Source organism: Oryx dammah, unplaced genomic scaffold (assembly GCF_014754425.2).
Source record: "Oryx dammah isolate SB20612 unplaced genomic scaffold, SCBI_Odam_1.1 HiC_scaffold_1, whole genome shotgun sequence".
In the NCBI taxonomy this organism is placed as follows: domain Eukaryota; kingdom Metazoa; phylum Chordata; class Mammalia; order Artiodactyla; family Bovidae; genus Oryx; species Oryx dammah.
The window spans coordinates 102,340,603-102,365,036 of record NW_024070185.1 but is presented as its reverse complement, the minus strand read 5'-3'; the positions used below and the strand labels follow the sequence as shown (position 1 = coordinate 102,365,036).

Sequence of the window (24,434 nt, the reverse complement as noted above, 5' to 3'; positions counted from 1 at the left end):
ACTCACTTAAAGCATCTGTGGGGGCTGGGGGACTGTTGACCTGGGATGACCTCAGCCAGGATGGTGTCCTGCCCCACACATTCCCCCAGCCTCCCACAGGCTGGCCTGGACCTGGCCTCACAGCAGCTGAGCAAGTTCACAACCAGCACTGGGTCACTTCCACCAAAGCAAATCTCAGGGCCAGATAGAAAGGGTGGGGAAACAGACCCATCTGTTTATGAGGGACGCTTCAGTGTGACATTTCAAAGGGGGCACTGATACAGGAAAATACCTGAGGTTCTAGCAAATGAGCTACCACAACCATCCTATTTAATATTAGTAACCAGTCTTAATGAAAGAGGTAGGGCAAATATTAATGCTGTTCTTTTTCAAGAGTAGAAACAGGCTTAGAGAAATGGAATCAATTTAACTAACACCATGTGGTTAATCCTATCAGGGCAAGAATTTTTAAGCCCAGGTTTAGTTTTATGACTTTAACCCCATTACCAATAACATTGACTAGGCTCTGGATTATGTAGTGTTAATTCCATGTCTTCAACAGGAGCCTAAATAAAATGTAATTCAGTGCTAAGGATGTCAGAACTTCTTGGGGGTCGATGTGGCACTGTTAGCTTATTTGGTGGGCGGAATAAAAATCCTGAATTTGGAATTGTTCTACAGAGAAGCAAATTTTTATAAATAAATAAAATTATTTTGTGCTGACATTTGGGAAAATCTCTTTATCTTCTTCAAGATAGCATGTATGCCAACTGCTTAAGGAATTGACTCTTCTTGGCAGGGAGTGATTGGAAAATTTACATCTGTTGACTAATGACAAGAAAGAACATCTTGCATTTAAATATTTGCACATTTTGCTTAACTCAGATCCAACAATTCAATTCATAAGACTGTCTTTTTTTATAAGCAAGTGTTTTCCATCATCTTGACAACATCCCACTGTGGTAGGTAGAAGACGGGTACCAACAAGAAAAAAAATCATTAGATCACCAGAAAGGCGTAGAAAAGATCAAAGACAGTGTACAGAGACAGTACACTGAAAATACAAAAGGCATTTCTTTCATCTGCCCTTTTCTTTTTAATCTGAATTTGGGGACTAGTTGCTTTATTTTCTTCTTCTTGCAGGAAAAACACCCCAACATCGGAAGTTTCATAATCACATAAATACTAACACTGAGAGGCAGATTCTTACCTGTTTATTTTACTGATACCTGATCTTTTTCCAAATTTAAAGAAAGTATCTTAATGTTTTCATTTTCAGCTCCTTCCCTCTCGGCTCTATACAGAGATTGTAAACAACCATTTCTGATGTGTAAATGTTTTTGAGAGGCACTGACATTTAAGGAGAAGGAACATGGGTTTTGGATCCAAACAGTCCTGAGTTTGAATTCTAGCTTCACCACTCACCACCACTTTAGGCAGATTCACTTCTTTAAAACTCAGACTTAGCATCTGGAAACTGGGTTCGTAGTATCTTCCTATGGCATAGTTATGAGAGTTAAGACTTAGAATGACAAAGCGTTGTGTTTGGCACACAGGAACTCGAGACCGTGTTAATCTCCTGGATTGAAGGGATCCCAATCTAGGAGAAGATCTGTGTCCTTAATTGAATCTCTATCTCTTTAATGAAAGGGCTGTTAAGCAAGATAGTGGGTATGGCTTGAGTGTTTCCCAGAACCTTGAAGAACATAGAACACGAGCTTCACTGTTGAATTGCACGTTGTTTTCATTATGCGTTTTATAGTTTCATCATCTGTGAGCTGAGACTTGTGGATCAACACCTAGGGTTCAAAAATAGACACTGCAGGTTTCTCACAATCAACTCTGAATTTTTCCTCCTTCTCATTCCCTTTATAAAACCAAGTTCCTTTCATTCAATATTGTTTTCTCATGAATGCTGAAAACACAAACCTATGTTTAAACCTAACTATGTTTAAAAATGAAGAAAGAAACATTGACTAGATGCCTTAATGTCTTAATTTTAGGCTTGGTATGTTTTAATGCATTAAAATTTTTACATAATTAGAAAAAAGGTAAAACATAGATGACAAAGCCTGATGCTATGCTGTGGATTCAAAAAGGTCAAAGACCCACTCTCTGAATGAATGAATGACTATATAGATGGTATGATGCAGTTTGAATAAACTGAAGAGAAATCTGTTTTGGAATAGTTATAAAAGTACAATATTCAGAAGCTCTTATTTTTTATTTTGATAAGAACACTTATCCTGAGCTCTATCCTCTTAATCCTGGTGCTGGGAAAAATTGAGGGCAAGAGGAGAAGAGGATGACAGAGGATGAGATGGTTGGATGGCATCACCGACTCAATGGAAACACACTTTCAAGTGTATAATACAGTATTGTTGACTAGAGGTACAATGGTGTACAACACATCTTTAGAAGTCAGTCATCCTGCAAACTGAGACTTTTTACCCATAGGGGAGGGAGTGTGTGTTTATCTGTTTGCAACAGGGTCAGAGAAGGGTTTGTGTTAGAAAGTGACCTATAAGAGGGATTTTGAAGGATGACGAGGAGATTTCTAGGGAGAGGAGCAATCTCAGGAAGAAGAAAGAGGGGAACTGAAAGTTCAGAGGCAGCAATACACTCTTGGAGGAGAGGTACGCTGTCGGAGCAGGAAGCACAAGGCCGGTGCGGCAGGAGGAAGACCGAGATGAGGACTCAGAGACTGACAAGGCTTGAGATAGCCATGACCTTCTTGCTTATTTCCATCAGAGCTAACTTTCCATACATTATCAGTTTTCTGCTCCATTATTCTGATGGAGAAGTCACCAATTAGGGAGTTTTGTCTCCCTAATTTAGGGAGAGACTGAGTCAGTGTTTCTCAAGTGAGACTCCCGCTGTGTGTTTCTTAAACTTACGATGATGATGGTAGTCGTCATCATGATGCTAATCAGGGCTATCTGTCACGTAATTACTATGTCGCAGGCTCTGTGCGAGGTGCTTTGCATGCATTATTTCCATCAACATTTGAAAAACCAAATGAACAAAATCTACAAGGTAGCAGTCATCCCCCCTACTTACAGCTTATCAGATGGGAAACTGAGATTCCAGAAGACAAAATAAGTCAACGGGCCAGTATACACCTAAATGTACACTCATGCACTTGGAAGACTGCAAGCCCCCTGCTCTGCTCAGCTCTTGGCACTGGCCCCAGTCTCTAAAACTGCCCTCTCCTCTGCCTGTCACAGGCTTGGACGCCCCCAGCCAGATTGAAGTGAAAGATGTCACAGACACCACCGCGCTGATCACTTGGTCCAAGCCCCTGGCCGAGATCGATAGCATCGAGCTCACGTATGGGATCAAAGATGTGCCAGGAGATCGCACCAGCATCGATCTCACACACGAGGAGAACCAGTACTCCATTGGGAACTTGAAGCCGGACACCGAGTACGAGGTGGCCCTCATCTCCCGCAGGGTCGACATGTCCAGCAACCCCGCCAAAGAGACCTTCACAACAGGTAATGCGCCCCATTCATGGCTGCTAACAGCCCCAGAAAAGGAAGGATCGCCAGACTCCTTCCCCATTCCATGGCAGTGTGTCTCCCAGGCTCCTTTTACTATAGAAAAAAATGGAAAGAAGATTTTTATTTTAGAATACTATAGCAATTGATTGATTTTTCAAAGAAAAATGATTACCCCCAATAACCTTCTAAGGATAAAGAAAATTTTTGGCCTGCATAGAAGATGCTAGTCTGAGATTCTCAGACATTTTGGTTAAAATAAAATTCAAATAAATACTGTAATAGTAAAATGTAGTATACGGAAAGCATGAATGACAAAGATGCTGTCTAACCTCTTATACTAGGTGCTATTTTCAAGGTACCAGAGTGTCAATGATTCATTCACTAAATATTTTTTACAGCAAGGTAAGCTCTCTGTAAATCATTAAAAATCCAGTGATGAAGACAGCAAACCCATTCTTCCAGTCAGAGAGCCAATTTGCAAGCTTTTGTATAGTTTTTATTAAGTACAAAATCATTGGCAAACATGAACGATTGAGGTATCACGGTGATTTTATAATGAAGAAAGTGTCCAATGTGTAGTATTTGTCCAGGTGTGTGCTTCAGCTATTGAGCCAGAGGGGAGAGTGGGTCATTTCTCTCCAATGGGAGACACCTTTCGCATCTCACCATGAATTATCAAGGACTCCCAGTCTCCTGTGCCTGCCACTCTCAACACCAGTGCCCTTTCTTCTCCCAAACAGGCCTGGATGCTCCCAGGAATCTCCGCCGCATCTCCCAGACAGACAACAGCATCACCCTGGAGTGGAGGAACGTCAAGGCAGCTGCTGACAGTTACAGAATTAAGTATGCACCCATCTCTGGAGGTGACCATGCGGAGGTAGAAGTCCCCAGGAGCCGACAGACTACAACCAGAACCACGCTCACAGGTGAGCTCCACATCCCCGACCCGACCAGCTGGCAACCCTCCAGAGAGAGAAGAGTAGCCAGCTCCCCTTTGTCCCTCTCTCCCGGGCGTCAGTGAGCCAGCCGTGGAGAAATCGTAGCCTTCAGGGCCCAGCTCAGGGGCCTTTGTATGGTCCTCTGAAAGCTTGTCCAGTTTTGCACTGAATCTCAACCTGCTCGTTCTCTCCTAGGGCTGAGGCCGGGAACTGAATATGGGATTGGAGTGTCTGCTGTGAAGGGGGACAAGGAGAGTGACCCAGCCACCATCAATGCGGCCACAGGTGAGCTGACCCGGCTTCCTGCCACCACGGGACAGGCACTAGCAGACACAACCGGGGCCAGGAGGCAGGAAACCCGCCTAAAGTGTAGATGCCCAGAGGGAAACAAGGCTTCTAGGATCACCCAGCCCAGATGTCCACATTCAAGAGGAGCATAAGCACCTGGGATCCAATGCCGACCACTTATACATATCCTTTTTTTAATCTTTTTATTTGGAGGTAATTGTAGATTCACATGCACTCTAAGAAAGAGTACAGAGAGATCTGTGCCCTTTGTCTAGTTCCTCCCAATGTAACATTTGTGTAACTTAAGAACACTATCACAACCAGGAAATTGACACTGATATAATCTATCAAGTTTATTCAGATTTCACTCGACTATGTGTGTGTGTGTTTGTATGTGTATATTTAGTTCTATGAACTTGGAACATGAACTTGGGTGAACTCCGGGAGATGGTAAGGGACAGGGAGAGGCCTGGCATGCTGCAGTCCGTGGGGTCTCAAAGGGTACGATATGACTTAGTGACTGAACGACAACATTTAGTTCTGTATAATTTATCACCTGTAGATTCTGAATCCACCACGTCAGTCATCAACCAATAATTGAATCACACTGAGTCCTTCTTGCTACACTTTCCTATCACCATGATCACCACTCTCCCTCCACGTCACCTTAACCCTTGGCGGTCACTGACCTGGTCTTTGTCCAGTTTCAGGAACGCTACATAAAAGGAACCATGTGGCACACAAACTTTAGAGACTGGCTTGTTCACTGAGAATAATTCTCTTTAGCCACCAGGGAAGCCCCATAATTCTCAGCATGAGTATGAGACAGTATGAAGGTCCCTCAACTGTGTCTGATTCTTTGTGATCCCATGAACTGTAACTGACTAGACTCCTCTGTCCATGGAATTTTCCAGGCAAGAATACTGGGGTGGGTTGCCATTTCCTTCTCTAGGGGATCTTTCTGACCCAGTGATTGAACCTGGATCTCCTGCATTAGAGGGAGATTCTTTACCATCTGAGCAACCAGGGAAAGAAAAGAAAGGAAAGTGAAGTCACTCAGTCATGTCCGACTCTGTGGAACCCCATGGACTGTAGCCTACCAGGCTCGTTGGTCCTTGGGATTTTCCAGGCAAGAGTACTGGAATGGGTTTCCATTTCCTTCTCCAGGAGATCTTCCCAACCCAGGAATTGAGCCTGAGTTTCCAGCATTGTAGGCAAATGCTTTATCATCTGAGCCACCAGGGAAGCCCCACTAATTCTCTTGAGATCCATCCAAATTGTGCCTTGTATCAGTAATCAGCTCCTTCTCAATGCTTTTGCATATCATCTCATGGTGTGGATATATCACTGTAATATTTTTAATCTTCCCCAAACACAATGAGGTACTGTACAATGGCATTTCACACAGGTGAAAACTGGGACTCAGGTGAGATGCCTGAAGCCACACAGCTCTACAGCAGACCTAGGACTGTGGCCCACAGCCACCCGTCAGTCCCAGAAGCAGCCCTGCCCTGAAGGCCTGAAGGGTGTCCAACTCTCTGTTTTCCTCCCAGAGCTGGACACACCCAAGGACCTTCGGGTTTCTGAACCTACGGAGACCAGCCTGACCCTCCTCTGGCGGACGCCGGTGGCCAAGTTTGACCGCTACCGCCTCAACTACAGTCTTCCCTCGGGCCAGCCGGTGGAGGTGCAGCTCCCCAGAGACACCACCTCCTACGTCCTGAGAGGCCTGGAACCTGGGCAGGAATACACCGTCCTGCTCACAGCAGAGAAAGGCAGACACAAGAGCAAGCCAGCACGACTGCAGGCGTCCACAGGTGAGGTGGATGATCTCTGAGCTCTCTCCAGACCCTCTGATGACCCTGAGGCCGGCAGACCCATCAGCCAGGTTATCTTCAAATGAGAAGATCAGATGGGAAGACGGGGGACTCTCTCCACTCATGAGTCCTCTAAATGCCGTTTCAGCCACTTACACATCTTTTCCTCTTGTCCACTGGCGTGTCCGTAGCGAAGTTCCTAGCTGGACAATCAATAATGGCTTTTAAATATCTCTTCCTAGGAGAACTTAAAGCATGAGAGTTTGTGTTTGTCTTTGGTTCTTTTTATTTTAATTTCATATATTCATAGAAATGAATGTTATATTTTTGTTCTTGTTTTCCCCCTCTTTAGCACAGTCCATTAACTTTTCATTTTATTTCTTTTCAAGATGACCAAGAGGTTCAGAGCAATTCTTTGGTTATGACCCGTTAAATATTTTTATTCCAGGTCTTTTGCCCTCCTCTCAGGTTACCTGAAATGCTGTACACAGTCCTGTGAGCCTGTCACAGAGCCCTTCTCCTTTTGCTCTTCCTCATTAAGTGATGAACTTTGTTTATCCATGACAGCTTAATCCTGACCTCCAGTATTCCTTCCAGCCCAAGTATCCTGTTCTTTGTACCTGCCCCCATGTTTCTTCAATGGCTAAACTCGAAAAAAAAATCAGTTCTTCTTTTATGAATATGCATATTTAATTTTGGCTCCGGTGGAAAATGTTAATTCTTCAGAATGTGATGAAGGCTTAGTTTCAATTTAATTAGTATTTATTGAGAACCCATTGAATACATGGTATTATGCTGATATTTGAAGAAAAATTGATCATGTACTTAGCACTGTTATTTTGGCTCATGCACTCCTGGTCTTAGTCTGTGGGGAAGACCAGGTAGTCAGAGTGTTAGATGAAACACACCCAAGGAAAGGAAGTAATTGGGGTAATCAGGATAAGCCAGAGAAAGTGTCTTGACAGAGACACTATTCCAGCTGAATCTCCATAAGCAGAAAATGGGTTGCAGTGATGGGCATATTTGGAAATGCCTTGAAAAGTCTTAGTCATTTATAAATAATTTCACCTACACATAACGGAAATCTCAAATTACAGAACTCTAGCAAGACACAGGGCGGTTTCCTCTGTCATAAAGCAAATCGGAGGTTAGGTGGTTCAGTGCTGGCCCAGCAATTCCCGATTATCAGGGATCTGGGCTCCTTCTGTCCTTCCACGAGTCTAGTCCTTGGCCTGCATTCTCAAAGCCACCTCCATGTCACAATATGGCTGCTTCAGTGCAGGCTTCACGTCTGTGTTATAGGCGGCATGAAGGAGAAAGAAACAAGAACAAAAGGTGGTGCCTCCCAGACGAGTCTTTCTGGAATCCTCACCAATGACTTCTTACATTTTCCTGGCCACTTCTAGCTATAAATAAGTCTAGGAAAGGTAGTCTTTGAGCTGTGTGCATTGCTGCCCACATAAAATTGTGGGAGTTTGTAAGGAAGAGGGGGTGGGTATTTGGTAGACAAAGAGTAGCCTCTTCAGAAAGGACTTCAGCCTGCCAGGCTCCCCTGCTCATGAATTTCCCAGGCAAGAATATTGGAGTGGGTTGTCATTTCTTCTTCCAGCAGATCTCCCTGACCCAGGGACTGAACCTGCGTCTTCAGTGTCTGCTGCACTGGCAGGAGAGTTGTTTTTTGTTTGTTTGTTTTACCAGCTGAGCTATAGATCCATTTGCTAAGGTGAACTTAGGTGGTCACTTCTATTGACTCTATGCATGGACTGCTTCCAGCCAGCCATGAGATGAGCATCAAGGATCCTTGGATGGGGCAGGGGTAGCTTAATCATAGATGAGGTGGGGAGAATAAATTGGAAAGAAATAAATCAATGGTAGAGATTTGAATGGTTCAGCTTGTAAAACATGAGCTTGTTAAAAGATGTGAAGTCGCTCAGTCGTGTCCGACTCTTTGTGACCCCATGGACTGTAGCCCATCAGGCTCCTCCATCCATGGAATTTTCTAGGCAAGAGTACTGGAGTGGGTTGCCATTAAGATGTGAAAGGGCAACAAATGAATCAGAGAAACAAGAGAATAATTTCTTCTTCTTTCCCTCCTCCTCTTCTTCTCCCTCCTATTCTTCCTCTTCTTCCTCTTCCTCCTTCCTTCCTCCCTCCCTGTCTCCCTCTCTCTTTCCTTTTCCCTCAGTTTCACAAATAGATTACAGAGGATTTCCTGGCTCCTCTCAGTCATCTTACCCTCTGGCCAGGGACACTTTATCTCTTATCTCCAGCAGGGAATCCCCAGGCTTCAGCAGCTCAGGGAGATGAAAGCTTTCAAGTGAATCACAAGCTGGAATCACTTTGCCTCTGACTAAGAGCCCAGTTTGGCATCCCAGAGGCTCAGTGGTTTCATTTTCCCAGCCGTGCCTTTTTAACACCGTCTCAAAGAAATCACGTTGTATATTTAAAGACATTCCTCACTCATTACAGGAAAAATGTGCAAAGTTCCTTGTATGGGTTCTTCTCCTACTATCTCTGGAATATTTCTCTCTATAGCTTTCTCCATAGAACTATTTTATTTCTTTAAGAGTGAGGTGGACATTTCTCTCTGTCTCCTGAAGTCTATCTTCCCAATAAGCATCTCGTACAATATCTTCCCAGTAAATATCTCCCACATTTACTCAGTCGGTAATGCACTACAGCTATGTTCCATGCTAAGTTCTGGGGATACTAGAGCAATGAAGACAGGTCTGTGTTTCCAGGGAGCTCACTAGTAAACAGACACTTTCATTGCTGTAACTGGGGGTGTGGGGGTGCAGTGGGAGCAAAGGATACCTTCTAAGTATCAAGAAAGGCTTAATATGGGGCAAAGCCTTCGGATAGACACAGAGGAGAAAGGCAGGACTGTGTTGTGGAATATGTAAGGAAGTAGAAGTCCAGGCACCTGGTCTTGCTAAATACATGGGGAGAAAAATTAAACAGGAAAAGTGAAAGCCCTCGGGGGAATATACCATGTGGCTCTGAGCCTTGAAATGTCAAAGGGCTGTAGGTTCAAACTCAGAAGAAAGGGGTTCCCAGCTCTGCATCCTAGATTCCTAATAGCAGAAGTCTGAAAAACGCTGCTCACTGTCTGTGAGCTTTACAGAGAAAATGACAAATCGGCTGCTCCAAAGCATCTTCTCCAGAGAATTCCAGGACTCTAGTCATAGCACTGAGCCAAAGCACAAGCCTTTTCCTGGATGCAGCATCAAGTTAAAAGTATGCATTACCTGACTGCCCATCATAGCTGAAATATAATGCAGGGACCCTACCCCAGGCTACACAGCCCTCAATAATCTGGTCCCTCCCATCGCCCTGACTTGGCTGGCTCCCACCACTTGTCCGCTTGCTCATTTCACTGTGGTCACCCTGGCCCTCTTGCTGCTCCTTACATATGCCAAGCTGGCTCCTACCTGAGGGCCTTTGCACATGTTTCTCCTGCTGCCTATATACCCCTCCTCTCCCAGGTCTCCACCCTGCACCTCCCTCATTTCATTCAGCTCAAGTGTCATCTCAAAAGACCTCTTTGTCTGCCAGTGTAAAAGGGTGCCCTGTCCTCATTCACCCCTTCAGACTGCTCCAGAGTTCCTTAGGACACTTGCCTGGCCTGATAGCACTCACTACTTGGTTTACTTATCTATGGCCTGCCTCCTGCGTGCATGCTTGCTAAGTCGCTTCAGTCATCTCAAGCTCTTTGCGACCCGATGAACTGTAGCCCGCCAGGCTCCTCTGTCCATGGGATTCTCCAGGCAAGAATCCTGGAGTGGGTTGCCACGCCCTGCTCCATGGCCTGCCTCCTACTTCCAACTGGAATGTAAGGACTCTGTCTCTTTTACTCCGTGCTGCAACCCCAGCACCTTGAATACGTGGCACAGGCTTCAGGAGCCTCTGTTTACCCCAGCTCCTCCAGAGGCAGCATTTCCACGGAATCTCCTGGTCTTTTTCTTTCACCCCTGCAGCAACAGCCCAAATTCTCTCCCGTAAGAGTTAAGGGAAGGGAAGCCATTCTCCCGGAGTCTTTAATTAAGCTTGTGCCCAGTCGTGTCCGGTTCTTTGCAGCCCCATGACCTGCAGCCCACCAGGCTCCTCTGTTTACAGGATTTTCCAGGCAAGAACACTGGAGTGGGCTACCATTTCCCTCTCCATAATTAATCTTACTCTGGGTAAAACTTGGAGGAAAGAAAGAAGGAAAGATAGGAGGGAGGGAGAAAGAAGGAGGGAATAAAGGAAGGAAAGAAATTTTAAAAGGCACTAGTGGTAAAGAACCTGCCTGCCAGTGCAGGAGACCTAAGAGAGGCCGATCCAATCCCTGGGTTGAGAAGATCCCCTGGAGAAGGAAATGGCAACCCACTCCGGTATTCTTGCCTGGAGAATCCCACGGACAGAGGAACCTGGCGGGCTATAGTTCATAGGGTCGCAGAGTCAGACACAACTGGAACAATTTAGCATGCACACATCCCTGTTAGCACTAAACAAAATTAGTGTGTGCTAAGTGTCTGTCCCACACCCAGCATCTGTATTCTAATAAACTCAACAAAACCCTGCTTGACGTGGAGGCCATGATTTGCTGTGAGCAGTAAGGGACATAAAGCAGGAGAATGTGCAGATACACAAGGCCGACAAAGCATCTTTCCACGCCATGTAAGACTCAACAGCGATACCCCCAAAATTCTCAAGGGTCTGGGGAAGCAGAGAGGTGGAATTTTGTTTTTAGCAACAGCTGCAAGTAATAGAGAACACTCTGCTCTAATTGGCCTCTTTGATTTTTCTCATGGAGCAAACTGAAATTTAGTCAAATATTTATCCATCCAATAAATATTTATTTCTTACCTGCCATGGGTCAGGCAGCACTGGCATAGAGAACAGAAAGACAGAACCCCTCCCCCCAGGAAATGAAGCATACTGCAATGAGAATGAGAGAATGGAAACCAAAATTATAAGACTGTGACTAGTTTGTTTAGAGGCAAGTGTGGGAAGCTACAGGAGCACAGAGGCAAATACCCATCCCAGACTTGAGCAAAGTGAAGGCAGGGTTTCAGAGAAGGCTTCTTGGGAGAGGTGGTACTTTACCGAGTCCTCAAAAAGAAATAAGAATTGGGCAAGTGGAGAAGGGAGTGATGACATTTCCAGCTAGAGGAACAGCATGGGGGAAGTTCAAAAAGATGTGAAACTTTATGTTAGTGCAACGCCAGCCATACAGTCTGCTGTATGATGGAGCTGGAGAGAACAGGGCTCAAGGTCACGGACATCATCAATATCTTCTACAAAGGGCAGTGAAGATCATGCTAAGGGGCTTGGGTTTCATTCTTGACAGTGTTAAGTCCCCCAAAACTGTTAGAGCAGAAAAAGCTCTGAATTTCCATTAACTTTACAAGAGGAGATCAAAACAATTTAATCTCCCCTTGGGTGGTCCTCGGGCTTGAATTTGGCCATTCCGCTGCTGCAGGAGAATCACTCTGTTTCCCAGCAGTAAGCATTAAAAGTGGATGCTTCATCAGTCAGCACTTGGTAATGACCATCTACATGATGGTGGAAATCTAAAGATTTAAAGTTGGCACAGCCAGAAATTCCTCCAGGCCAGCTGGTCAACTCACCGTGAGCCCAGAAATGGGATTTTGAAATTCTGATTTCCCAGGCCCACTGACATTGTTCAGAAGGTAGATGCCAGTGCACAGCTGTAAGAAAAAAGACAACAGCCTTTTCATAAAGAAAGGCCAAGAAATTCAGTGTGGAATATACCACGGAAACACTGGGCCTCTGGGGCAGTCAGCCCACAAGTGTGTCATTTGCTGCTGAAATGCAGAATCCGTGTTTACATGAAGCCTCTTAGTCTCCATCTCGAGTGTTGTTTGCTGTATTTTTATTCATATCATTCCCTCTCTTTTCATAATTCTTACCTACCTCCCTTTAACTACTGATTTTATTCATTGGAATTACACTCTTACTGATCTGTCAGGCATTTGTTTAGTGAAGTGTTTTGGGTAGGGCACCAATAGCCAAAAATTTTGGTGGACTATTATAATAGTAAATGACTATTGTCATTTGCTGAGCGACATGACATTATATGAAGATTACTCTATTAGCTGTACCAAGCGATGAAGCAGAATATGAGGGACATTGTATAGCAGTATCTGAGGCATGTACAAAAGCTGATGCAGAGAGAAAAGATGATTCTCATGAGAAAGAGACATTTTCTAAGTGGGTCTCCTCTTTCCAATCATCTTTACTGCAACAGCTTAATAGACAACCTGTAACACTTGAAGGGACAATCCTAATCCCTTCCCCAATTAGGTAAGTCTCCCCACATCTCTTGCAACCTGGTATCTTAAATTTCTTCCATGGGGAAAAAATATATATATTTTATGTCATAATTTAGAGAGAGAGCTTAAAAAGCAGTTACCTGAGAGGAAACGCAGACTTAATTCACATGAAGGGGATCAACTGTCAATGTCAGCTAAGTCCCTGACAAGCAGTTTTGACAGCAGCAGGAGAAAAAAAGGAAGAAGAAAGTGGGATAAAAAAGGAGAATTTATGAGCCATAGAATTGATTCCCTAAACTTTGCAGTCTGTTGTAGATTGGTTTTTGTCCCATGTCTCTTTATGGATGAGGGCTCTTGGTATATTTGAAAAGGTCACACTCCTGAGTCTAGTTGTGCTGAAAGTCCAAGTTCAAGGGAATAATTGCTGCTCCTGGAGCTCTGTGCCCGGCTGCACAGAGGCCACTGGGCTGAAAGATGGCTGACCGTTTTTCCTTTCTTTCCCCACAAGTATGGATAGATACATCCCTTTGAGCTTGGAGCCCTCTCTTCCTCACCTGGACCATGTTTGTGTGGTTAAGAACTGCCATGTGGTCTCGGACAAGGGCTCCAGGACGCAGATTTGGGTTAAAGGAAGTGTCCGTAAGAATGACAGTCAAGGTCAGGCATGCCACATGCTTTCTGCAAGGACAGTCAGTATTTTAGACTTTTCAGGCCATACGGGCTCAGCTCCTCTGTTGCACCACGGCAGCACATAAGCAGCCATCAGCAGAACGTGGATGCATAGACGTGGCTGAGTCCCAATGACAGTTTACTTATGAAATCAAAATTTGAATCTCATACATTTCATCTTCATGAAATGTTCTTCTTTAGATTTTTCTAACCATTTAAAAAAAATCAAAAGTGTTGTTAGCGCACTGATTACCCAAATAGGCAGCAGGCTAGATCTGACCCTCAGATCCTAGTTAGCAGTCCCCTGTTGTAGATCAAACAGGATTTGAAGTATGTCAGATTTTGTCAAACTAGAACAATCAGGAAGAACATTCCCCAGAAAGTAGAAAAGTCTGAATCAAATAGATTCTGGAGAAGAAACGTTTTCCCTTCTGAACAGATATCTTCAATCTAACAGCACACTAAGATTTTTGAATGAGAAGTCAGCTTTAATGGACACACGGGGGTGGTTTGAAAGAAGCAACAATATAAAGTATATATGGAGAGAAACAATGCATTCACTTATATAAGCTCAAGTCAGTTCTTACTCTGTTGTTTAGAGGATGTTTTCAGATAAAATCCTTTCTTCCCAGGTGATGCAAAAACCACTTAGGCTCAGTTCTGGGAAAATTATCACCTTGAAGTGAGACATGTGAGTGTTCTGTGCTATGCTCATTCCAGAGATGAATAAAGACAGCAAGTTCAGCTTTAATTGAGCTTAATAACTGTTCTCCCAGGGCGTTTCTTTCTGTCCAATGAGGGAGAGCGTTGCAGAGACTCAGCTCTTTGTTCAGGACAGCCTTACTTGTCCTGTGTTAATTTATCTCTTATCTGTCCACAGTGGTTTATGTAAACTGATTTGAGCCCCACAAACTGACAAAAATCCCAGCAGAAAGAGACTGTGAAACATGCCTTCCCAGGGAGATGGAGGAAGCACAGAAAGGAAGAGGAGCCAATTTTCTCAAAATACAGCAGGCTGGCCAGCTCAGACTAAGGATCCCAAGAGGAGCAGCTGAAGGCTCTTCTTTATGATCTCATCCTTAGGATGAGAGACACTTTTCAAAATGGAAACTGCAGCCTAGAGCAGTGCTAACACAGACGTGTAACATTTTCTAAATCCATAGGACACTGGTCAATGGAAAAACATTTTCAAAAGACAAACCCCAATATGCAACAGGGCAAAATGAGTATTATACTGACTTTCCTGCTTGTGTTTTGATGGCAACAGTACGGCTCAAGGGTGCAGGGAGTGAAGCATGAGGCCGGTCCCTGCGGCCCCTCAGCACCCGAAGCAGGCTTGCATTTCCGAGTTCCCAAATGGAAAGCGTTTTAGGCACGGTTTAACGGACCTCATCTCTGTCATTATTCAGACCACACCCCTGAACTGGGAAACCTCACTGTGACCGAGGCTGGCTGGGATGGCCTCAGACTCAACTGGACCACAGCTGACCAGGCCTACGAGCACTTTGTCATCCAGGTGCAGGAGGCCAACGGGGTGGAGGCGGCTCAGAACCTCACGGTGCCCGGAAACCTGCGGGCTGTGGACGTCCCGGGCCTGAAGGCCGCCACCCCTTACAGAGTCACCATCCACGGGGTGATCCGGGGCTACAGGACCCCAGTGGTCTCTGCTGAGGCCTCCACAGGTACCTCTAACCTTTCTGTCCCTAGCTTCTGTTTTTCCTAACAGGAAACTGCCCAAGGATAATCAGACGCAACTTGTTTTTGAACAGACTTGAATACCCCAAGTTATAGCACGGTGGTGCCTAATAATGGGAAGAAATGAGGCTGCACAGCTCCTGGGGCGGCTTTCACAGTGCCCGTCATGTGAACCACAGCCTCTGGGGCTCTGCAACGCCCAGCCTGGGGACTATGTGCTGAGCCCCTATGGCAGGGCCCTTTGGCTTCACAGGCTTCCTCCTGGGGAGGGAGGCTAAGGCATTATATCTAAAAGGAAAAATAATCATAAGAATCTTCTTGTCTTCTGGAGGAGAGGGCAATTCCTTAATAAAATAAGATCACGAATGTTTTCCTACACCTCACCCCGTCGGCTCTATTTCTCAAATTTAGGAAGCTGCGTGATGCACGGCTCTCTAAAGAAAGTCACATTCCTTTAAAAAAGTAATGTCAGGCCTGCTCTTCCATTACAGAGTCCCTGGATCGGCGTGTGTGATTTGATCATTAAACGAGTTCTTTGTCCTTCTCCAGGAGACACTCCCCACTTGGGAGAGGTCACGGTGTCCGAGGTGGGCTGGGAGGCCCTCAAACTCAACTGGACGGCTCCGGAAGGAGTCTACGAGCAGTTTCTCATTCAGGTGCTGGAGCCTGGCACGGAGGAGGCAGCCCAGAACCTCACTGTCCCGGGAGGGCTGAGGTCCGTGGACCTGCCTGGGCTCAAGGCGGCCACTCACTATAGCATCAGCATCCGTGGGGTCACTCGGGACTTCAGCACAGCCCCTCACTCTGTTGAAGTCTTAACAGGTACTCTAGACTGCTTCACTAACTTGCTTCCTCCCGCTTAGGAGGGATCCACGCTCTTCCCTCATCTAAACTGGGCTCCACTCCTACCCCAACGAGGAGTGCCATGATTCACCCAGAGGTCCTGTCCCTTGTTTGGCCAGGTCCTAGTCCTAGCATGGGAGCCAATTCTGTGGACAGCTCCATGTTCTCTTCTCTTGCATAAATTAAGCGGTGACTTTTCTTTCAAAGCAAGTTTCAGCCGTATTATCTAAGAAGTTGGAAAGCACACTTGGCAAGTGGGAAAAAAAATAAAAAATTGATCTGAGCTCATTTTAAGAACACACCAAAGGACTCCTTCCCTGAAGCCCCATCTGTATGTCAAGAATGGAAGTTGTGAACAATTCTGAGGACTGTCTATGAAAGACAAAGGCTGACTAGAAATACCCTGGCTTCAGTGCCAACAGCTAGAGTGTGCTCAACACGTGCTGTAAATCACACATCTGTGATCAACACCAATCAGACAACTCTCCCGACCTCAGCCACAATGCCATCTCACCTGAATCCCAGAATGCCGTTGCCTTTTTTTAGTAACTTGGCAACTCTGTCTCCTTGTGCAGAGGAGGTTCCAGGTCTGGGGAACCTCACAGTGACCGAGGTTAGCTGGGATGCCCTCAGACTGCACTGGACCAGCCCCGATGGGATCTATGAGCAGTTTGTCATTAAGATCCGGGAGACTGATCAGCCCCAAGAAGTTCACAATCTCACAGTTCCTGGCAGCCAGCACTCCGTGGAGATTCCAGGCCTCAAGGCTGGTACCTCTTACACAGTCACCCTGCGTGGCGAGGTCAGGGACCACAGCACTCAACCCCTTGCTGTGGAGGTCATCACAGGTATACAACCCTCTTCCTCATGCCAGGGACCCCAGCCTGTCATTGGAATAGAGAAAATTCCCCAGGAGTCAGGGACTGCTCTCAAAGCTGTTGGCAGTTAGCATGAACTCAGGCTCTAACTCCAGAGGGTCTGAGTTGGAATTCCACCTTACTGGGTGAATATTCTTGGGTATCTCATTTTATATCTCTGAGCCTTCTTTTCTCACCTTTGAATCAGAGATAATACTCTGACCTCAGAACACTGCCATGAGCAGTAAATGAGGTAATGGATGCAAGTACTTAGCAAGGCACTCATTCTGTAGTAAAATTTTGAATGGCAAATAGCTAAATTTATCCAATAGCAACATATCATAGTATAATTAACATACACAGCAGGGTTGTGACAGAATACAGTCAGAAGTTTCTAGAGAGATCTTAGCATTAGTGGCCTCAGAGTCACTGATGGCCATCCATCTGGTAGTCACACCACTGCAGAATAACCTCTGAAATGATCTATCATCATTTGCAGAAATTAACCAAGTCTGTCTCTCTCTCCTTAGCAGATCCTTGAAGTAGGGCTATTTCCAAGAAAGGACAGTCATGTTGGACTTCAATGTTTTAGATTCAGTTTGGAGAGGAAAAACAATTCATCTCAATTTGTCCCCTGAAAATATGCAACTCCATCTGTTGCAGAAAACTGTGCTGGTCATGAGGTTGCTAGAAACAGCTTTAAAAGGATCGTGGAGAAATGGGTCTGATTTGGGGGATTAGGGTTTTTATGGGCTTCCCTGTGGCTCAGCTGGTAAAGAATCTGCCTGCAATAAGGGAGACCTGGGTTTGATCCCTGGGTTGGGAAGATCCCCTGGAGAAGGGAAAGGCTACCAACTCCAGTATTCTGGCCTGGAGTGTTTTTATGCTGGGCTCTAAGCCCATGCCCTTCTCTAAACACCCTGTATTTTAATCCCAGCCAAATAACCTAATCAAATGAATTGTCTTTCTTGCTGAGATATACTGAATAAACCCGGTCCTTGCTAGAAACTGTATAAGAAAAGTTACGTGGCAGTACACCTTACCTGGCCAGATTATCAATGGCCTGTGTTTCCTGAAATATTATCAAACCAAACAGGAGCAAAAGGGGCCTTTGGGGCACATGAGATCTCAGAGCAGAGAACAGTGATCTACATCTGTAGTTGATAAACTTTGTGTTTTTAGCAGTAGAATTCCTTTTGCATGGGCAGTCTTACAAGGAGACCCACTATATGACAAGTAAATGAACAGCCCTTCTTGGTGAGCTGGGAAGGAGGAGAGGGCCGTCCACACCCATGTCTCCATCCCAGTTCTTCCATAAAAGGACCAGTTCTACAGTCTAAATGCAGCCCCTCCAAAAGGTCCGGTTTGGACAGATGCCCCATGAGCACCGAATCCAGGAATACCTGAGAACAAGTACCTCATACTTTTTCTGACGGAAATCTTGCAGATATTTTCTTTTTTAACTTTGAATTCATGGTCACTGCAGCCTCAGAAAAAAAAAAAAAAGGACTGGGAGATTACATTGAACCCTGAGCAGCAGTGAGTTTTGCCTTATCTGGAACCCAAACTTTCTCTATCAGTGATGACTACATTAAATTTCCTTCCCACGTTGTTCAGCTCAGTCGCTCGGTCGTGTCCGACTCTTTGTGACCCCTTGACCCGCAGCACGCCAGGCCTCCCTGTCCTGTAGGAACATCGTAGAAAAATGAGTGGTGGGGACTGCTCTGCACCATCCACCGAGCAAAACAGAATCACTTTCAATTAAGAGAAGACACTCATTTCACACACAGGGCCTCGCTTTGCAAAGCAAGCATTCTTCATGCAGACACAAAGTGCTGTCAGGAGAAGCTGGGAGGGAACGTGCCAAGCCAAGAACCCAGTACGGAAACTTTAATCCCTGACAGATGAGAAAAGTCTGGAGATAAAACATCAGACTTGTCCAACCCTGATTCAGCACACGCTTTGTGCACCCAGTCAGCTAGCCTGTGGCCAGCAAAGAGAGGATCTCTCCAGAGTTCAGTAATGAGAATGAAGCAGGGAATTCTCTCCCACGTGACCAAGAAGTTTCAAGGAGAAACATCAAAACATCTGTGTATCCGTGGGTTCCACATTCTCAAATTCAACTAACCAATATCAAAAATATTAGGGGAAAGAATTCCAGGGAGCAAAAAGCAAAACTTGAATTTGCCATGTGCTGGTAACTGCATGCATAGCATTTACATTGCATTAGGTATTATAAGTAATCTAGAGACGATTTTTAAAGTATACAGGAGGATGCAGGTGCTGCTGCTGCTGCTAGGTCGCTTCAGTCGTGTCCGACTCTGTGCAACCCCATAGATGGCAGCCCACCAGGCTCCCCCGTCCCTGGGATTCTCCAGGCAAGAACACTGGAGTGGGTTGCCATTTCCTCTTCCAGGGGATCTTTCTGACCCAGGGATGGAGCCCAGGTCTCCTGCATCGCAAGCAGATTCTTTACCATCTGAGCCACGAGAGAAGTCCCTGTACTTTTAACCAATTCTTACTTCCCTTACCCTGACCCACAATGCCACCTTTTCCATGGCCTTTTAGGTGCTAGTCATGCATGATCCTCAGAGACCTCCCAGTGCCTTGTCAATGGCTGAAAATATTCGGGGAAATCTTGGCATCACCAAGTCAAGGATAAGCAACACAGATGATCCCCTTTGTGACCGTCTTCATCTCCCTAAGGAAGCTGAGGCCAGTTGCCGCAGTTCAAACTGAAAATTTCCTGAGATCAGAAATGACCACACACACACACAAACACAAGAAAACCTTTTGCCCCTTTCTGTCTTCCCTAGAGCTGGGCTGTGGGACGTTCCTTCCTCATGTTTTGTTGGCAGGACTGACAAATTCCTCTCTGTCCTTCTTCAGCGGAGCTCCCCCAGCTGGGAGACTTAGTCGTGACCGAGGCTGGCTGGGATGGCCTCAGACTCAACTGGACCACAGCTGACCAGGCCTTTGAGCACTTTGTCATCCAGGTGCAGGAGGCCAACAGGGTGGAGGCGGCTCAGAACCTCACGGTGCCCGGGAACCTGCGGACTGTGGATGTCCCAGGCCTGAAGGCCACCACCCCTTACAGAGTCACCATCCACGGGGTGATCCGGGGCTATAGGACCCCAGTGCTCTCTGCTGAGGCCTCCACAGGTACCTTGTTCTCCCTGTCCAGGGGGATTTCTCTCCCAGAGATCATGTGAGGGGTCAGCTTGCATCCATACCTAAATCCTTCCCATGTGCCCATTAGCTGCTGACCTTGCATGCTCAGAGACCTGCCCGTGGGCTGTGCCTTGGTCCAGATGCCTTTGATATCTCAGGAATGTACGTGCAGATGTGGCCTTTTCTGACCTCTAACCTCTCCCAGACCTTACCTGTCTAGTCCTGTAACTGCATCTCTTTTGAATGACAGCTTTCCATTTCATGAGCCAGCTTGATGGTCTCCATTCTCGTCCCTCGTGGTTGGATGAAACCAGAAGCCAACCTCCCCACGTGTGAGTTCTGATGGAGCACATGTTATTTACTTTAGAGTCTTTTTGTTAGAAGTTGAAAATGGTGCTTTACTATCCTAAATCCCTCAAGGATATGGGCACCATAGTTCTTGCATTTAAAAAGAAATATTTTAATTTAAATGTTTCTCTAAAATGATCTGAGAACTGAATTACCCTCCTCCGAGCAGTTCTCTCAGATACTGAGTCATTGTTAGAACATCAAATTAGCAAATAGCTAGACCAGAAAAGAAAAAAAAATCACATAATTATGACTGGAGACTGTACCAAAGAAAAAGCCATTCATTAGCAGAAGCACACCCAGCAGTGTTTGAAGCAATGAATGTCCCAGGCTATGAATGTCAAAGATCCGATGCCCTTTTTGTTCTTTTAATGAAGAGTTGCTCCCTGGACTATTGGCCTTTGGATGGCGCACTCTCAGCCCAGACCCAGGAGGGTGCATTTTAGTGTACTTATCAGTCTGTGCCAATGACAGAGCATTCAGTGTTTCCCTGGACCTTGCTCAAGAGCACAGCCCTCCCTGGCCCTGGTTTGTGCCTCCATTGGTCTGAAGTTGAGCAGAGGCTGGTTGGTTTGGTTTTGAATATGCCTTTCCCATTTTCTGATAATTATTGCAACTTAAATTTTGTGTGAACTTTTATGTCCTAGTTGATTCTACTACAAACATAGCTCTCCTTTTCAGCCCGCACCATTTCAGTAACTCTTGCTGATACAAACATACAGCACAGACAACTGATGCATGAATGGTGACCCTGAAATGCCTAAGAACTGCAGCTGAGGCTGCCCCGGATGGACCCGGGGCCCTTTTATCTAACATCCATGAACCATTCCCTCTCAGAAGGCAGAGAAACCACCCACCACTTTTCATCTTTCCTGTAGATCTTGTGGTTTGGGTGTTCTTAGTATTTTTTGTGTTTTTTGTTTTTTTATTTCTTTATAATGATACAACATGCTTGCTCCTGATGAGTTGGTCTGTGGGGAGGAAGAGCCATAATTCCATCTGGTCTGCATCCCATCAGATCTCTTGGGAAGGGAGAGCTTTCTCCTGCCCTGCTAGAGAGACAATACTAGCTTTGCAAACTCTGCTCCTGCCTGCCCTCTGCATGTTTTATTCCTGTTGCTCAGAAAAGCATTGAGACAAAATGTTACTTCCTGGCCGGACAGGGCTGCCTGATGGCCTCATCCTGGCTCAGCTCTCTCGGTTGGCAAGGCGATACTAGCCTTCTTGGCCCCCAGAGAAGCAGTTAAGAAAGGACAAGCTATTTTAACAGAATCTGGGAACAGCTGGCCCTTGTCAGAAGTACGAAGAATCACACTGACAAATTGCCAATTCCCTTTAAGTCACAAAATCAGAAGCCTCAAGGTACCACTGTGGGAGGGGAATGGCATCAGAATTATTTAGTCATGATCTGAATAGATGGGAACTCCCTCAAAGCAGAGGATATCTGCCTGCCGGCGGGAAGCAAGCACAGATGGTCTCCTGAGTGCAATTTAAGATACTGAAAGCTGCCAGCACGCGTATCTTTTGACCGATGGCCAGCATCCCTGAGGTGCGGCTCCCAGGAGCACCGGGGCTTCGGCAGAGCAGTTCCTGCCACCGACACTCAGCCTGTCTCCTCGCTCAGGCCAGATCTCAGGCAGGCCCTGACCAGGCGTGGCAGCTCCAGAGCAGGCAAATCTGCTTACTATACCTTCCTTTTTGTATTTTTCCTTTTAACAAACCCCCCTTTCCTCTCCTACGGGCACTGATTGGTGACATTGCTTCGTTTTGCCCTGACCCTGCACTCAGATCTTTCTATTCAGCTATTAACAACTACAGTCTTAAAACCCAAGCCCCGTGATTAATTCAGATTTATTTGTTTCTTCTCTCCTACCCCTCCTTTTTCAGCCAGAGAACCTGAACTTGGAAACTTAAGTGTTTCCGACATCACTTCTGAGAGTTTCAATCTCTCCTGGACCGCTACTGATGGTGCCTTCGAGACCTTTACCGTTGAAATTATTGATTCCAATAGGTTCCTGGAGACCGTGGAATATAATGTCTCTGGTGCTGAACGAACAGCCCACATCTCAGGGCTCCGCCCTAGTAATGACTTTATTGTCTACCTCTCTGGACTCGCTCCCAGCATGCAGACCAAAACCATCAGCGCCACGGCCACCACAGGTACACGCACATTCGCCTGACACCCTCTCTCCAGAGTCTTTTCTGCAGGATGAAGCCACTCCTTCACTCCCACGGAAGCCGAGGTCACAGGGCAGCAACTGTTCCCTGACACTAGCCTGGAGCGCTGTTGACCATGCCTCTCTTCCAGCAGCAGCCCATATGGTGACTTTCCTACTTTATCACTGACCAAGCCATTTACAGCATAATATATAGTGTGGTCCAGATTGCCAAGCTGAATCTGGAAAAAAGAATTCTCTTCCTCAGCAACTAAAACACTCTGATGAGAGCTGTTCTTGACTTGGGAAGATGTCTATATTGGTCAAAGAGGTCTTAAAAATTATACTGTGTGTTATATGATGGTTTTTGTCTTCCGAGTGCCTTTGAGTTCCCCAAACCCCAATATTCCAATGATCGAATGACAATGAGTTGGGAAAGTGATGACAGTCAGCAAAGGTTATTCATCAGATGAGTGTAGAAGGAAGTCACGCTATTCAGACCACCCCAATTCCAAGGCCACCTCTAGGAAAAAAGACCAGAACATGCTGGCTTGCTCCCAGAACAGTGAATGGCAGATGGCAGAAACAGAGCAGGCATGTTTATACCAGGAACTTGGTTAGCCGAAGAGTGAACCGCCCTCAGCAAGTCCGTGTTATCTGTGCCATGCACGCTATCAGAGATGCTCTCTGGAATGCAGCAAAAGACAGTTCTACGTGAATCCAACAAGGAGAGCCTTGTCCATTTCCAAATAGCATTCTTAGCACATTTTTGGACAATGCCTTCTCCTGACAGATAAAATTAGACACCACAGACTGAAATTAAAAGTCATCTGTGGAGTAAACAGGAGATTCTCTTCTTCTCACAAAAATGGCTCCCATATTCTGGGAGAATTCAAGAAAAGGATTAACATTACAGTATCCAAACTCCCTCATTTTAAGTTGCCCAAGGCTGAGGGAGGGTCTGTCCTCATTCTGCATGAGACTACAGATTGTTATCAGTGTGGACCCCAGGAAAAACAGTGAGCTAGCCAGCAATAACTCATTCTCACCCCAACCAGATGAAAGTTCATCAAAACCTACAGAAATCAAACACATGTATTTCTTTCTCATGGCTCAAGTTGGTTTTCAAAAGAGGACAAGTTCCTTTATCAGAGGGTAAAGGGTAAAACTTGATGGATTCAGTCTTACATGTTTTGATTTTGACCTAATAGAGCTTTACATTGACATGCGATTTGTATTTTCTGTTTTTCTTCTCCCTTTAGTAGCTGAGCCTCTCCTTAGCCACCTCACTGTCTCAAATGTGACTTCAGGCAGTGTGGCCATCTCATGGAAAGCTCAGGAGTCTGCCTTTGATAGCTTCCTTGTAGAAGTTAGGAATTCTGACCCCCTCCAGGAGACGGTGGTCCATTCTCTGCCTGCGGCGTCTCGCAGCTTTGTCATCACCAACCTCAAAGCTTCTTCTGATTACACTGCCCACCTCCACGGGCTGATTGGCAGGCAGCATGCTCAGACCCTGATGGTCCAAGCAACCACAGGTATTTCCCATGATGGGTTCTTCACTGTCCGGTGAACTTCCTCTGAAGAGGATTCCGCCCAAAATCACCTTCGACCCACTTTTCCCCCTTCTGTTCCTCCAGATCCTTCTCAAATTTGAGAGAACCACCCCAACTAGAGCTTTAAAAGAAAATCTCTCACCCCAAATTAAGGAACTTCGGTGTCAACCTCTTTTTCCTAAAAGTCTGCTCCCATCTGGCATTGTCTGTGTAGAGTTAACCTGACGCCTGACGTGCTTTGGTTGAATTTCTAAACCATCCTTTGATCTGGTCTTGAACATGATCGTTTGCTTGTGGTCTTTCTGATCAGGTTTCCCGTGTCTTGTTTAAAGGAGCGTG

At 45.7% G+C, this 24,434-nt stretch overlaps 1 protein-coding gene across 13 annotated transcripts in view; it reads left to right on the top strand.

Annotated features, from left to right (window-relative positions):
• TNC (tenascin C) overlaps positions 1 to 24,434 on the top strand; it is a 102,139-nt gene that overhangs the window by 40,207 nt on the left and 37,498 nt on the right. For 5 of the 13 annotated variants that reach the window (XM_040237601.1, XM_040237612.1, XM_040237650.1 and 2 more), the window contains 10 exons: positions 3,207 to 3,476; positions 4,223 to 4,408; positions 4,616 to 4,705; positions 6,262 to 6,525; positions 14,882 to 15,154; positions 15,717 to 15,989; positions 16,586 to 16,858; positions 19,757 to 20,029; positions 22,274 to 22,546; positions 23,805 to 24,077. In XM_040237601.1, the coding sequence (XP_040093535.1) occupies positions 3,207 to 3,476; positions 4,223 to 4,408; positions 4,616 to 4,705; positions 6,262 to 6,525; positions 14,882 to 15,154; positions 15,717 to 15,989; positions 16,586 to 16,858; positions 19,757 to 20,029; positions 22,274 to 22,546; positions 23,805 to 24,077 (2,448 nt within the window). The remainder of the gene's footprint in view (positions 1 to 3,206; positions 3,477 to 4,222; positions 4,409 to 4,615; positions 4,706 to 6,261; positions 6,526 to 14,881; positions 15,155 to 15,716; positions 15,990 to 16,585; positions 16,859 to 19,756; positions 20,030 to 22,273; positions 22,547 to 23,804; positions 24,078 to 24,434) is intronic. The other 8 variants (XM_040237637.1, XM_040237669.1, XM_040237687.1 and 5 more) reach the window with 6 other exon arrangements.